The following is a 16528-nucleotide window of genomic DNA, read 5'->3' as shown; positions in this document are numbered from 1 at the left end:
CATGCAAGTCTAATTGCACTGGGAAAATGTTGGGAGGAATTAAGACAATGTTCCCCCACTGATTATTTAATAGGCCGACACATTAGCTGAGCACAGCACATTTAGAGTGTGCAAAATCTGCCTCAACAGAAAAGTGAAATTCTAAGTTTTTTTTCTGCTGCATAAAAGAACTCCATCATAACATTTAAATTATAAAAGGCATTCATTTCAGCCTCCTAACAGTCATTAGGATGTGTTGTCCCGTAGCCTCTTAACTGTTTACCTGTCCTGCTGTATTCATTGTCTGATATCACATCTCACACAGAATCGGGATTATATTACAGATTTACGGTACCTCATCCTACGGTATTTTATCCTCTGCAATACTCTGTACTCTTACTTTGATTTATAATACCCTCTGTCCTGCTCAGCGGCGCACACAGGGGTGAGCTGCTTATACGCTGTGGTGGAGCAGTGCTGATCAGTAGCCCTTGGCGGTGATTTATGAGCAATGGGATTTCCGGTCAGAACAGCTTAATTGAGCCTGTATATTCTCCACAGCAGTGCAGTCCTTGAGAAAGGGATAAGGTAATGAGGGGGAAAATGACGAGGGGAAGACACTTTGGCAGTAAATCAGGCTCCTTAAAGCTGCCAACAGGAACAGTGAAAGAAAAAAAACCTTAAGTACACCTGCATGTGGAGCTTCAAGTTCACTTCACTGACCTCATAACAAGGCAGCAGAGTGGCCTCTATAAACCCTAATTTTTCTCTTTGTCTTCAAACCCCGGTAGACTCTCTGTCCCAGGGGGGGTTCAGGTGAGCATTGGCAGGTACCATACTCGCTCTCCACTCCAGTCACCCGTTCATACTTCTCAGGACGCCTGGATATTTTTGCCTAATTAGGAGCTTTGCACCCAGATCCTGAATATTGTTTTTTGTGCAGTGCAAAAGGCACGCTGGATCCCAGAGGATCTAAAATGGTGTCAAGCTACACAGATAACACATAGAACTAACTTGCTGACAGTGGTTGTCTATGGAGATGAATGATTATGGCTCTGTTGTTCAGTGCTGGCGCCAGAGCAGGGAGCTGAGAGCTGAGGGCGCCAAAGGAGTGCAGGAGGAGACTCAGTGTGCACTCAATGGCTGCTGAAGTCAGCACTATTGACGGACACCTGTCACTGCAGTATTTGTGTGTGTGTGTGTGTGTGTGTGTGTGTGTGTGTGTGTGTGTGTGTGTGTGTGTGTGTGTGTGTGTGTGTGTGTGTGTGTGTGTGTGTGTGTGTGTGTGTGTGTGTGTGTGTGGCCTAGCATTACTATACTTGTGGGGACCTAAATCTGTCTACACAGTCACGTGTGGGGACATTATGGGGACAACATGGAGGTCCCCATGAGGGGAATCATTAATTTTAGGGTGAAGACTTGGTTAGGTTTAGGGTTAGGATTAGGGTAAGGGTTAGGGTAAGGGTTAGGGTTAGGGTTAGGGTTAGGCATGTGTTGGTTATGGTTAAGGTTAGGATAAGTCTCCAGGAAATGCATGTAAGTCAATGTAATGTCCCCTGAAGTGATGTATACATGGTATGTGTGTGTGTGTGTGTGTGTGTGTGTGTGTGTGTGTGTGTGTGTGTGTGTGTGTGTGTGTGTGTGTGTGTGTGTGTGTGTGTGTGTGTGTGTGTGTGTGTGTGTGTGTGTGTGTGTGTGTGTCTAGTCTACTGTTTATAGTTGCCTCAAGAAAGTCACACTATGCAGGATATATTTTCCAATTGTCCTGCAGCGGGGGTTGGTGATGACATTCACCGTGATTTTGTAATTGATTCCCCTGGACTCATTTGTTATGAGTTCCATTGGTATTTACACACACTGGACTTGGCAGAATCAGGCCAGTGTAAGACCTTACATGTACTCTATCGCTGTAAATTGACTCCAAGTTCTCTAACTACATCCCTGCAGGCTCCGCATGAAAGAGCACAAAATATGTATAGTATACCCACAGCTTAGAGCACAATGTGGCTTTAACAGATTGACCCTGTGCAGTCATAAAGTATATGCAATATGTGTTTAACACACAAATAAATGACGTGACAGTAATGTGAAAACTTGGCCCCAGGGTTATGAGGCAAGAAGGTAAATGTTTTGCTGTGACACAACCATCTCCTAATTTAAAAGGGAAATATTATGCACAAAGTAGTTTAACTGTAAGATGAAAAAGGGCCAAAAGCATTTGTACAGGTTCATATTTTTCTATTTTATGATCAGCAAATTCGTGGGAATCTCCTTATTTCGCCATTATTATGAACATATAAGCAAATAACAACAATGTGAAGCTCAGGAAAAAGATCATAAGTCTCCCTTTTAGTCACTTTTCCATGCACTTCCTGAGATGTCATCTAAAATTAGATGAGTGAGCAGAAAAAAACATGTTGGTCTTTGATAGATATGGAGACGGGCTGCAGGCAACAAAACCTCTACCAGTATCAGTCTGTTAATCATTTTGAAAAGATGGAGATACATTGTATGTTTCATCTTTCTATTGCAGTTTTTTCCTGCAGTGCCTGCTTTTGTGCATTGATCCTGACATCTTGCACATTTACACAAAAACACAATTCATCACCTCAGATGTATGCAATTACAACAAATGACAGTCTCTTCCAAACCTTTTGCAATACAGAGTCTAATCCTTATATTCATTGTATGAGAAATGAAATCCTGTTTGCTTGGTTTTACATCATGCTTCTATTATCCCATGTGTGAATAGCAGTCCTTTCTGGTCACCTGTAATATCTGATAAGCAGGGTAATTCTCCCACTCTCAGGCTTTGCAGTCATTTTCTAATACAAGGGCTGTAATCACTCTGTGAGACCTGTCTCATGCTAAAGAAAGCTGTTGTGGGAAATGAAAGGCCTACAGGCAACCCTGCCGGATAATTGAGGGCTGTTAGCGGTGGCAGTGATGTTTTTTTTTATTGAAGATTTAATGTTACTCTGCATCCTAGAGGAGGATGTTGGATATCGACCGACAATAAAGGCTATAAGGCCAGGGCAGGATCTGAGGCTATTGATCTGTGAGGAAAGCAGAGCGGCAACTGCTACGTTCAGGTGGTTCTGTGGGATAGGCCAGCAAGGTCAACTGGGCCAGGCCAGGCAACGCTGTGACGTGGTGTATATTTGATATGTAAAAATAGATTCATTGATTTTTTCATTGGGGTATTAGAATTCAGATCGTGCTAAGTGCGAGACGAAACTCCACCCAAAGCGGATCTGGTTTTCAAAGTCGAGGAAAGGGGCATTTGATTTTCAACTGAGAGATTCCATGCTGTGTTCCTATTGACCGGAGGTTGAGAGGAAGAGATCAGTCCAGGTGCACAGTGAAGGAGAGGCCACTGTATCCCTGAAAAATGTATTATGTTACAGTCCTCTTCCAGGTTTCTGCTATTTTATTCTCTGCTAGAGTATAACCAATCTATTGCCCTTTTCTATGAGTTTCTGGAAGTCTCATCGTAACCTTTATATCTTAAAGTTAAGCAGCAGCTAAATATAGTTTAAAAAAGATTTTTAGACTCAAATCTCTGTGACATTTTGGTGTATAGGCTGCTGTCCTATTTTGAAAAGGATTAAAGGTTTCAGTGAGCATGTATGCCTTAGCTGACGTATAGGTAGAAGGGCTTTGGGGTTATATGCCTGATAATCTGGCTTTGCTGTTTTCATTTCTGCAAATAGAGCAAAATGTATGAAGAAAGCCTTTTCCTTTGAATTTGTGTTGGACACTCACTGTCCCAAGAGAGGATCGGTTCTCCATCTATCATCACACAGGCTGCTTTTGGGGTTGCAGCGATATGGTCCCCAAGCCTCTCTCCTCCATTTGGATGCAATGTGGCGACACTGCAGAAATCTGTTCGCTAAAAATAGTGCTCTCTATAAATGGCGCTTGTGATGCACAGCTATGGTTGTCTTCCTGTTCCTTATGATCCTCCCAAGAGGATGAGGCACACACTGAAATGTCAACCAGGAAGGAACTGTTTCACTTCCTCAATGAAGCCAGTTTTGAAGGGTTGGCACAGTGTCATTGAAAAAAGAAATAACGTCAAACCCTAATTATTTTTGCTTCAAATTATAAATCCTGGCATCTCTGACTAGAGAAACATGGGAATATAGTGCTCTCACTATAGGACAATATAGGAATCAAGACCGTATCCAGTTCTTATAATAGATCCGTGCTTTGTACTCGCCACCTCTTTTGTAGAGATGTGTACATTTTTAACTGGAGCAAAACAACATATGCAGGCTTCCTTAAAGAGCAACTTTAAAAGTTTTTTTTACTACATTTATGCTTAACCTTGCCTGAAAATTACAATTAAAAAAGTTAATGTAGGATTTCATGTTATTTAAGGGCAGGAATTCAGAGGGGAAAGTAGTGTAGTAGTAGTTTTTTTTTTTAACGTCAAACGCGTCATATTACGTCACATAGGGGAGCAACTTTCTCGGACTCCTTCTCTGCCCAAGTCACGGTAGTAGTTGGTAGTTGGTAGTTGGTTTGAGCGGTTGTGATTTAGTGAGCTGGTATTTTTTCGGTAATTTTACATTGCATTTCATCATTTTTAATCATGGTGAGCTATTGTGTGTTGTGCAGGTTGCACAAACTCCAGCTTTCGTTCCTGGGTGCATTGTGCGAGGTGCATCCACCACCCTGCAGCGCATACTCTCTCCAGAGGCCATGGACTGGCATTTCCCACACAACAAGCCCCTATCAAACATAACGTTAACAGGAAACCGTATTACATCTCTCTCCCCCCCTTCGCTGCTCTGTCTCTCCCCTCGGTGTGGTTTAGGTAACGCGAGATACCGCTGATACTTGCGCATTAGTTTCTGTTATGGATCAGTATCAACAGTCCTGCCAGTAACGTTACTATATTATCAATACTACTTTAGTTATAGCCTGATATATGATAACTAACTTTACAATGTTGTGATGTGACCGACGTTAGCTAACATATCACTCACCAAGACAGCTGCCCAGTTCTCCACTGGTTCTCCTCACACCACAGCTCCATTTCTCTCCGATGGCCGTTATTTCTTCTCATCCTTGGCTGCTCCTGGTCTCTTGGACGCCTAGCAGCAGGCTCATAATTATAAGGTTGTGGTCCGTCATATGCATACGAATATACATTTTCAACCTCTTCTGTGTCAAAACTAGCATTGTGAACCATGTTTATGCATATGTTAGGCCGGCCGCTCTCCCTGTGTGACGTCACACGTGGGTGGTCTTTTTTTATGCGGAAGTAAAAATGTCTGACAAAAACTACGCCAGATATCACTGTAGTGTATATTTCTGTATATTTTTGGGACAATCTAGTCACTAGAGTCTAGTGTATAGATCATTTTCCTACACATCTATTCACTGGGGTCTCTAACCTGCAAGTTGCTCTTTAGGTGTTTCAAATAACTTTAGATTTCGGTTCGTTATTGTCAGTTAGTTGAAAATGCCATCTCCGACTGACTTTTTAAGATGTCAACTGTTTCTTTTAATGTGATCTGTAACTCCCAAAAGGTCAAGTTAAATATTATTCAAAGACTCTTTGTCATCGATGACTAGGTTCGGCTTAACATTAAGCTAGTTAGACGGACCTGCTAACAATTTTAGAGCAAATAAGCCAAAATGTTAATCCAACCTTGTTTTTTTGTATCTTTGGCTTTGGAAAAGCCAAATCAAGCTAACAAACTCTTCAGAGTATAGCTGTTACTAATAGCCCCGTGTACTCCACCTCAGCATGTATGCAAAATAAATTCCCAAATTGGGATTAATAAAGTACTTAATTTATTTTATTTTATGTATGATAGAGAAATGTAAGGTGTGTGGCGCAGTGGATAGAGCCTTGGTTTTGGGATCAGGGGGTCACAGGTTCAAACCCCACTGCAGTCAGCATGTCGTTGTGTCCCTGAGACACTTCACCCCAAATTGCTCCTGTGGGAATTGTCCACAGTATTGAGTATGTAAGTCGCTGTGGTTAAAAGCGTCGTAAAATGTCAATCTAAAGCTTTTCATCATGGCTGCTGAGCTGAGATTGGACCATCCCTGTAAAAGGTCAATTATGAGACCCAAGACCTGAGTTGAAATTAAAAATGGAATTACCATGTACATCTAAATTTAACCCATTTATTAGCTTTTTTGCACACTTACAATCAAGGATTAATCAAATATCCATTGGCATTATTTACTCTACCTACACAACATCATATATCCAACACGTAATGACAACATCAGACATAACGTTTTACAATGGCAAACAGATCTAGGCAGTGCTTTCCTCATTTAAGTTAGCCCCAGTCATAACACACCATTTTTACCCATCACACAAAACAGTGAATTTAAAGTTTGTTTGATATTGCATAATTATGCTAAGGGTGAAATGACATGCAGTGGCGATATCAAAGCCTACGATAAGTATGTGTTATCAGTGGAGTATAGTGATATTCCATTGCTAACTCACAGCACCATATGGGTACATCCATGTTTAAAAAACAGCTACTGGGCAATTGCACATTTAGTTTGTGGGAAGTTGATGAGTTGTAATGATGTTGCCCCTGAGGTTGCTTTGTTGCTTCATCTAGTGATAGAGTAGCTGTTGGTACACTTCCAGCCCTCTGAGGTGAGAACAGGGTTAGTGATGTAAGCCCCAACAGGAGGAACCTGATTAACACATCATGTGCATATCGTACACAACACTGTGCATACTTTACAAACTCACACTGCCTTGTACTTTGTGTGCTCAGCTAGTCATGCTGGCAGTAAAGTGACCATAGTTTTTTTTATTTTATTGACGAATACAGTATGTGCCTTAGAGGGTGCAATCTATTGCCTATGTAGTTAATACTCTTCATTGATGGTGACATGATACTACCATCTCTTTCTTCTTCTTCACACTCAAACTTAGAGACGGTACTTTCTCAGGAGCTCTGATTGCCAGATGTACTTCCGCTCGGGAAAGCGTTCAGGAATCCTGATGCGCCGGAAGTCCTGGATGCATTTCTCCAGCTCCTGCTCCGGAGTCATCTTCCCCTTGTTGGCTTTCCTCTTTGCGGCCTCTCGCTCTCGGACCCCGAAGGTTCTCACGCGCATCATGTCAGTCTTGCGACGCATCTCCGCCTGCTGAAGATGATGGACTTGTCCTTTGGGCATGGGACGGTCCAGTGTCTGGATGTTTGAGTGCCGGCTCACAGGGCCACAGATCACGGTTCCTTGAGGGGAACTAGCCTCCGACTGGGTCTCAGAACAGGAAGTGGAGAGTTCGTTGAAAGAAGTGCCGCTCTCTCCCTCCCGCTCACTTTTGTGGCTCTTGCAGCAGCAGCAGTCACAGTGAGAGGACATCCACTTTGAGGGACCACCTAGATAACAAACACACAAACACATTTGTCACTCATTTTGCAGTACATTTTCTGTTGTCGCAAGACCCTCTGTCATGCAGAATAGACTAACGTCTAACCTGTCTGTATGGCGACAATTCAAGCTCTAATCAAAACAAACATTTGCACTGATAAAGCAAATACTGACAGATGCTTACGCAGCAGTTTTAACATCATACAAACATCTTTAAATGAGTATCAGATGACTGCGAGTGTGTGTGGGTATTAAGGGGGGTACAGATGTAAGCACATGGAAATTATTGGCTTTGACATTTACTGTAGTTGCTGAATTTCAAAGTCCTTGTGGGCTATGTATATTGCTTCCTCTGATAAAGAGAGTCCCCAAAGCTCAGTTCATTTCAGTACGGCGCCCCAAAAGACCTTTCCCATTTCCCAAGGCAAAGCTCGTCTCAGAGCCAAAACAATCTGCTCCGCTGTCACAGTTTCTTATTAGAACTGTAACCTGACTGACTTGTATTAAGAATGTATTTCAGTGAAATAACTCAACAAGATGTTTTCTACCTTTGGGGGGGGGACACAAAGTAGAAAAAGTGTATAATTTATCTTGGGAGTTAACAGAACTGGGTCAGTGAAAAGATGTGCTGACCTCTTGTCATGAAGTTTGGACAGAAAGTGAACCAGGTGGTAACTGAGGATTTCAGCAGTCTTCATACTTCCTGGTGTGCCCCCTTTTTGTATAGTCTCACATCCCCCTACATTGCTAATTATGAACCAGAGTTACTGTAATGTACTGCCCGCTGGCTTGTGAGTGGATAGTACATAATTTAACTGCCTTTCATTTACCAAAATATCCCTGAACTATGCTCGCATTTAGAGGTAGAGATGTGCAGTGTGGAAGCTTATGTGCCCTGTGTAATATAAACAACAGTGTATAAGAAATAAACCCATTAATACAGACTCTAAAAACCTCTTAATGGCTTTTTCCAATGGGATGATACAGACTCAATAGCAATGATATCTCAGAGGGAGTAATAATTTGTCCATTAGCATCTTCCAATGCTTCCACCAATTTATACTCAACAGTTCAAGGGGGATTTGAACCTCTCTGCACACACTGTAATAATTACCTTATCTCTAGTGCAATGATTGCATTGAGCTGATAGTGAGAGAGTCACTAACAGCTTTTTAATGGCTAATCCATGAGTATAGGGGCCAATCAACGCACCAATTTCCCTCCGCAGAAAATGATTCTAGCTGATTCTAGCTGATTCTAGCAGACGAGCAGCACCAGGCAAATGGATACAGGCGCTTTAGCAATGAAGAGGAGGGAGGCAGAGCTTGGTTGCTAAATGGTGGATGCTGTAGTACGGAGGGGCAAACCATTTAGGAAACTAGCCAACACCCAATAATAGCAGCATAACATGTTCAGGCCATGCAAGAGTATGAATTGCTTTAAAGCCACTGATGGGCTTAGAAGCACCTTGCATTTTGTTTCAGACAACACATTGTCAGAACGAAGTGTGGACATGGCCGAAAAGGGAAAAACCAACTGTGTGTTTTGGGTGAAGTGTTGTAGTGTCAAGTTTTTAAAAAACCTTCAGAGCCAAGACAGGAAACAACTAAGAGCCTTGTCAGGAAACCGTCATTCTCGGGTACATTTAAACAAGTGGGCATGTGTAATACTCTTTGGTATCTTTTCAGGGAAGCTATTGATTGCATTGTGTTTTTTCCTCAGATCTATATTGGCTGTCTAAGAGATCATGTTCCAACCACATTAAAAGACTTGGGCTGGTCCTCAGACTGAGGCTGTGTCGGCACTTCTCATAAATAACACAGAGAGAGGGAGTGGAGTCCGGCAGAGAGGCATGCGGGGGTGTCACATGGGGTATCCTCAAACTCCTCCATCGCTAATGAATGCAGGGGTGTTTGTCCTCGTGTCTTAGAGAGGTCAGAGTTATATGGAAATTCAACTGCCTGCCATTGCATTAAAATCAAACGTTTTCCCCATTAGGAGGATATGATTGGCATAAAAGTAGGACATTGTGGTGGCTGAAGGCAGAGGGTTCTGACAAACTCAAATTCAAATGTCAGTGGCTTTCTTGCCAGAATTAGTGTTTGCTTTAATCCGTGCCTCTAAAGTGATTCATCAAGGGTGTGTGATGATTATTCATTTGTTTCAAGCTCTGTGCTTTAGTCAAGTAATCTAAAAGGCAAAAAATAAATAAAGCCAAACAAGAAAGGCTCATCACTCACTTTACGTTGTAAATGCACATAACCAGAAGGCTGAAACTCCATTTATTTCTGATTTGCACTTGTGTGACCTGAAGCTGTCCTTCTTTCAAATGTAAATCTTAGCACTGTTGTGAACTGTGCCCTCAATCTAAATCAATGGAAATATGTTGAACATGAAGCAGCCAGAGTCAGGAAAAATAAACAACTTTCTGGAACAAAATTACTTGTTTTCTGTGCGAGAACACAACACAATCCTGCAAGGCTGAGTGGTGTGAGATATCTTCAGACGCTTCAGTAGCTGCTTGATTCTAATGCAAGGATATTCTCTTGCCTAGACTTTGGGCGAGAAACAAAAAAAAAGGAAGAAAAAAGGGAGTCCTGATTATATGGTGAAAAAACTCCACTTTGTTTTTCTGGCAGGATAAATATGCATATGCATGCAGCCAGGGAGATAAGCTATGAGCTCTGATCTCACACTGATGTTATTTTCTCCAGCTCCCATATCCAGTCACAAATATGTTTTACTCCGCCACTGCCTCAGGAGGAGTGTAGTTTACATGCTTGTTAGCTCACAAATTAGGCCAGTGTGTCCTTGCAGCAAAAAAAGGCTTGTCTTGCAAAGGCAGTGACCGTCCTTACAGGGTGAAGGAAATCTATTTCTCCGAGATAGTCCTATTTGGTGCAAAAGTATCACTTCAGCAGTTTGTGTCCAGCATAACTGATGGCAGCTATCCTCTTTAATAATGTCTGTAATATCTGCATACAATTGAATTTGTCAATATTAATAACCTCCACGCAGCCAGCTCTGCTGAAACAACCCTCATCTGCAGCAGTGATGAGAAGGAGCTGGAGCTTAACATGATTACTCAAGGACACTCTTACGCTCTCAAAGACCTCATACTGCCCTGGTCCAAATTATCTGTTTTCCGTGAGGGGGCTGACGTCTCTATTGGCTGATTGATAATGACAAGTGGGGTGCTGTCTCCTCACAGAGTCCGAGGGAGGCTGCCCCGCTGAGTGTCTCCCTGACAGGGAGATGAACAAGCAAGGCAGATAGATTGAAACGTCTATATCAGCCTCTCCCTGTGGGACTGTCCCCTGACCCAGAACCACACCCCGCCACAATACAAGCACTGATGAAGCGAGACGAGGCGGGGAGAAGCAAAGGTGTCCTGAGTATTCACAGCACTAGTCATCAGCATCGAGGGGCTTAAGGAAGGTCCCTCAACCTGACAAATAGCTGATATTTTAAAAAATGATGTCCAATGAAAGTGAACTCTAAGCTCATGAGATCCTCTTTAAATTTCAACATGACTGACTCAAACTGGGTCCGATTTTCGGGAAGTAGATACATTGTATCACCGAACATGCTTTAATTTGCTCTTTACACAATCTTGCCATGACAATCACAATCATGCAAATGTTTCTCCTGCTTACCAACACATGGGATCCCACATATTCGTAAAAATCTCTCAGCCCTACCCATAGCGAGCTCCACTGCCCAAGTACTGTAGCCATTAAGTGTCTCTGGAGGGTATATTAAGGTGTTGAATGTCAGATGGTAAGAGCTACCTGGTGTCCAACGGCTAGAGAGAGCAGGACCAACACAGACTCAGGGATTAAAAAAAGACAATATTCAATTTACATCTTAAAATGTAAACAAGCTAACTTTCTCTGTTTTTGTTTCAAAGGGCTATACTGGAGGTTTTAAGTGTTTTATGTTTAGATTGATGGCGTGCATTTAATGCAGACACTGCCTCTACTCTTTCCAATATGGGCACTGCAAATTGCTTAATGTGGGTCATCCATCAAAGTCTATATTTAGTCTTTTTATTTGTCAAAATCGCATTATCATCACTTGGTAATGAAGTTACAAGCAGGAACTCTCCTTTTGAAAAGTCTCCTTGTTGGTGCGTTCAAGGGCACTTGCAACATCTGTAATTCAGCACTCATTACAGTATATATTGTTGTTAAATCCAAGCCAAAAACTAAAACGTTGACCAAAAAAAGGATAATGAAATGTTGATTATGATATATTGCCTATGCTTGTTCTCTGCAAGTCCATTTAAATACTGGAGTGGGATGACACGGAGACACCTGGCTGCAAATAAATCAATATAAAAGCTTCTAGTTACATTTAGAAAACATGCAGCAGTGATATGAAAACCATCTGTAGTCAATGATCTTAACCATGAAAAACCACCAGCATAGTCCCTCTAAATTCAGAGTATGAGGTTTCAAACGAATAATTGATTTCCAAAACGTATTTTCCTTTTGAATCTGCAATCAATCTACAATTTTTAATAGGGTGATATTTACTCCCAAGGTGAGCCAGATTGTCCACTTTACTTGATGCATTGCAAAAGGTGCTGCAACCATTGTGAGAAATAATGGCACAAGCACACACCGCGCCTTACTTCTGACCATCTTTCCACCCAGGTGCTCTTTAAGATGTATATGAGTTATTCAGGGGAGCACCATCTATCTCCTGCAGGTAATGCCAATCCATCCAGACTCCACCCAGGCTCTCTGGGAGCTCGGGGACGGCCCAATCTTTGCCTCCATTACACCTAAGCAATTGATTACTTCCCCCTCCCAACTCTCTCGCTGTCGCCTTATGGCCATTGTTCATTATGGCGACACATCATCTCATTCACTGCTCAAATGAAGACTGCATAGTTATTAACAGAGCACCTGGCAAATGCAATCATTCTCCATCTGTATGTGTCGCCCATTTTGACAAGGCACTTCTGCACAGGCCTTTCAGATGTAGAAGGATGAAAAAGTCTCTGATGTTGCCAGGTTGACTGTTCGATGATGGTTTGCTCTGCCTCTGTGATGTGGAATGTCAAAGCAGGTCATTGTGTCCATGACAACGGATAATTTGCCTACATGAATTGACTTTTATTTTGAAATACAGTATGACTTATACTTTAAATTGCCTTTGAAATAGGTTAGCATTTATCTTTCTAGATTGCTTCTCCATCCTGCATGACTGGAGACACTGGAAATATTTTGGGATCACAGATTGCTTTTTAATTAGCTCACACTCGTCTATTTCCCCAGAGATGATAAGCAATAAGGTGATTGGTCCCAGACGTCAACTGGGAGGTTAGAGTTGTAAATCACTACAACAATAATGTTGATACTGCCAAACGGAAAAATAAATAAATGTCCCTGTCAAGCTAATTAACTAATGTGTCAGCTTGTGCTTGACAAATAACCTCACAGGATCACCAACTATTGAAGATCATTTTTACCGGTAAAAGAAAAAACTTGTGAATTTATTAATGAGGAAAGAAATGTGCCTTTGATAAGTTTACTTATTTAGTGATGCTATTTTATAAACTCCATAAGAATTGTGAACAATCCAACAACTTTGACTTTTTAAACTTAAATATAACAACAAATACCTCTCAATCTGTTGTCAAGAAAAACAAATTATTTAAATCTCGTAATTTTGACTTCACTCTCAGAGTTCCTTTTTTTTAACCACGACTAACATTTCCTCTTTGCTGATTGAACAAACCAGCTTCCATTATATGTCCTATTCAATCTGCTCGTTAGTCAGTTTGGGCATATATGGCTTTGGCTCAGTTGTTTATTCAAGGGGTGAAGTCCTTTCGACCTTTAGGTAATTATTCATCATGGCCATCCGGAGAAAAAAACTCTTGTTCATGATGAATGCTCGGACACAGGGGCCTCCTAGGGAGGGTGCCCTTTTCGTGAAAGACTCATTTGTTTTGGTCAGTGAATAAACCAACAGCATACCCTACTTAGCAGGACAGGGTGACAATAATTAAGAGCAGAGCGTAATACATTTATAAGGGTACAAGTCCCCTGACTGCTGTTGTTAATACAGATGATGCCATGCAGTAAAATTATGAATATCTACTGTTGGCCTTTGGGAAACTTTTCGGAGTCCACACTATTACTGAGAGTCTGTGGAGCCTCTAGAAAACAACTCATGCATTTAACAAGAAGAGCAACATGTATGATGCTCAAGAACTGGCAGTCTGGAAGAAAGTCTCTCAATTTATTTACTGCCCCGGAATACCCTTTTTACACTCTGAACAAACCCAGCCGCGCCGTTTCACTCCATGTGAGCCTCTGATTGGATGGGATGGGGGTAAAAAGAAAGCAGTGAAATGTTCTGCTGAGAGCAACAATAAAGCACATCTGACTCATGACCACGAAAGGTGCACTTGTCTACATGCATTCTTGGATTAGGACTACCTGCCCTAGGCCAGCCAATGTCCCACATTCAGAATCATGTCACTGTATTAGTTTTGAAAGTGGATGTGCGCCACTGTGCTGCCGTGAATAACGGCCTCTCACGCATGTCTGCCTCTGATGTGTCTATCCATCATTCTGACTTGGCCTCTGTCTCCCAACGCTCGCTGTATATCTGCCTTTTTCATTTGAACCCTCACCTTGTCTTCTCTCTTTAATGAAAACCCTGTCTCTCCCTCTTCTTCTGTGTCTTGCCGCAAAATACTTCTTTATTCCTCTCCACTTCCTCACACCCCATGAACTTTCCTGCCTGATACTAACTTTAATCTATTTTTGCGCCTTGCTCCCACTCTCTTCTTTCTGCCTCAGTTCTTTCTCCCCATGGCCAGGTCTCATGCAACTTTTACTCTCTCTTCCCTCCTGCTCAGCCGCTCTCCCCTCCATCTGCTTGCTTCCATCTGAGCTCTCATGGCTTTTCTTACTCTGCATTTTATTTCCTACCATGCTATTACATTTTGTCCCCCTTTTTTTAATCACCTCCTCATTCACCATTCCACTGTCTTTGTCCTGTGGAACAGTGTCTTTAATGGGGAGCGGGGTCAACACCTACACCAGATGCTGTGTTCCAGAAACTTGGCTGGATGTGCGTGCGGGTCAAGGCATACTCCTCTGTTATAATTAGCCTGCATTAACTCTATTGGTGAATCATTAGCAAACCATATGTCATGCCCACTGTCCTGCACCCCCAACATTAACCCCCCAACTGGGTTATCTCCAGCTCCTCCAAAGGGAGCCATTCAGAATAATGAACAAAGTGTTTTTTAACTGGCCATATGGTCCAACTCCACCTTCTGCAGAGAATGGAATAAACCATGTGTGTGGCTAATGAAGGCATTTGCTGATGAATTCACTCTGTCATTAAGAGAAAAGCAAAGCTGCTTCAAGAAATTGCAGTGTGTTTTCTTTTTTTGCTGCCCAATGTTGCTATATTATTCATGACCCATTTGAGTCGTAATCCATGTTTGCGCATGATGCATTGTGTACTTGAAGTGTAGCAGCATTGTGACTGAACACCCTTGAGGCCTTTGGGCACTCTTGCCTTTTATCTGGACCCCAAAACAGAAGTCTGCCACTGCAAGGGATGCAAGGATTCATGAAGGATGTGTGGATGCCTCCTGGTGGTGTGAGCCAACACACCAGATCCTGCAGATCACCTCTTAAACTAGACAATTAGAAACACATAGCATGATGGGACTTCTTATAGAACGCTTTGTGGACAAAATGTGTATACCCATTAACCAGAAAAACGTCTTTTTGGTGGACATCATGCAACACCATATTCTAATTTGCCTGATGTGTAAGGGAGGGAGGGGCACTTGGTTTGCACTTGTGCACTGTCATTATTTCTGGAAAATCACCAATTTATCTCACATCACCTTTGAAAGTATAGAGCAGGAATAAATCTTCACTCACGGTAGAAGATGTACTGCGCGTAATTGGACCAGACCTTGTCATCCGCGTAATGACCGATGGAGGACGCAGACAGGGACGAATTACAGGCCACAATGTGAAAGCCGCTTTCTGACAGCATGTCAAAAGCTCTCTCCAGGTGTCTGAACTTGAGGAAAAATCTGCAGCTGTAACGGTCCGGTGGCCTGTCCGTGTCCCTGTTCTCATTCAGGGCATCTCCAAATACCTCTTTTGCCAAGCCAATCCTACTGCTGATGAAGATCCTCGGTAACTTTTTGGCCTTAACATCAATTTGAGTGTCTCTTCCTCCCCCAGCACAAGCGCCTTTAAAAGCGACCGTGATGTAGCCGTACCTCCTGTCCAAAGAGTAAGAGGAGTAAAACCTCTCGCTGCCCTGCGACGCATCATCGAAATCACTGAAGTCGTCTTGAAATAGTTTTGAATCATCAGAAGATACAAGTTTGGCTAAATCTGGCAGCTGAAAGTATTCCGCCTCTCTTTTTAACCTTCCCCTCTCAGGGAAGTGATCAGGGAGGACAACCAGCTTGTCTCTAAGGTAATCCAATACGTAACGAAAAAGAAAACCATCTCTGTCAATAAAATAACGTCCTCTGAGGTCCCGGGACAAGTCATTTGAGGAGCCCTTCTTGTTAGAAAACAGCTTCCCAAGTAAGGAATTTGGAAAGCTTGTCAAGGTGGCAAGGCGAGTGTAATACACCTGTCCACCCACGTTGAGCTCAACAACATCCGATGGAGGGTTTTGCACCAAACCTTGCTCTTTTGCAGGTTCCGTTTTGCAGTTTTCACTCAGTGCCATTTTCTCTTTTCCCGATCTTGCACGAAATCTGAGTCTCGATCACAGAGCGTAAAACGTCCCAGAAGTTCAGAGCGTGGGGTGTAGCTGCATGGGGCTGATGCCCTCAGACCAAAAGCATAGTCCTGATTGAAGCTGCAGTCCTTGCATCCAGAGTCTCGTGACATACAATCCAAAGGTGTGCCTACAGTATATCCTTTAACCCCATGCGTAAATGTGCCTGCCCTTCGGTGTATCCTTTCCGAACAGAATCGATTATCATAACCAGTGAGCGCACCACGTTACACACATCCTCTGCGATGGGTCATTACTGTGACTTCAAGGAAATACAATCCTCACTTCACTCTGAAATGTCCCACCTCAAAAAAAAGTAAAACCCCTTTTTTTTGCCTAAGTTTTTTTCTGTGGAAATGTCTACCGCCTTGCGTCTGGCTCCTGGATCTAT

The 16528-nt window shown here is 42.5% G+C and overlaps 1 protein-coding gene across 2 annotated transcripts; it reads right to left on the bottom strand.

Annotated features, from left to right (window-relative positions):
• Positions 1 to 6112: 6112 nt before the first annotated feature.
• On the bottom strand, positions 6113 to 16313 carry kctd16a (potassium channel tetramerization domain containing 16a). 2 transcript variants are annotated; one of them, XM_034231180.1, is made up of 2 exons: positions 15273 to 16313; positions 6113 to 7355 (listed from the first exon to the last, which is right to left on the bottom strand). In XM_034231180.1, the coding sequence occupies exons 1-2, from the start codon at positions 16084 to 16086 to the stop codon at positions 6901 to 6903; spliced, it is 1269 nt and encodes a 422-aa protein (XP_034087071.1). In that variant the 5' UTR covers positions 16087 to 16313; the 3' UTR covers positions 6113 to 6900. The 2 variants fall into 2 exon arrangements, with proteins under 2 accessions (XP_034087071.1, XP_034087072.1); XM_034231181.1 differs by having other exon boundaries at positions 7306 to 7355; positions 15236 to 16313.
• Between the last annotated feature and the right edge of the window lie 215 nt (positions 16314 to 16528).

This window comes from Gymnodraco acuticeps, unplaced genomic scaffold, assembly GCF_902827175.1.
Source record: "Gymnodraco acuticeps unplaced genomic scaffold, fGymAcu1.1, whole genome shotgun sequence".
Taxonomy (NCBI): Eukaryota; Metazoa; Chordata; class Actinopteri; order Perciformes; family Bathydraconidae; genus Gymnodraco; species Gymnodraco acuticeps.
Note: the sequence above shows the minus strand (reverse complement) of the source record. Positions and strands in the feature narration are given on the sequence as shown.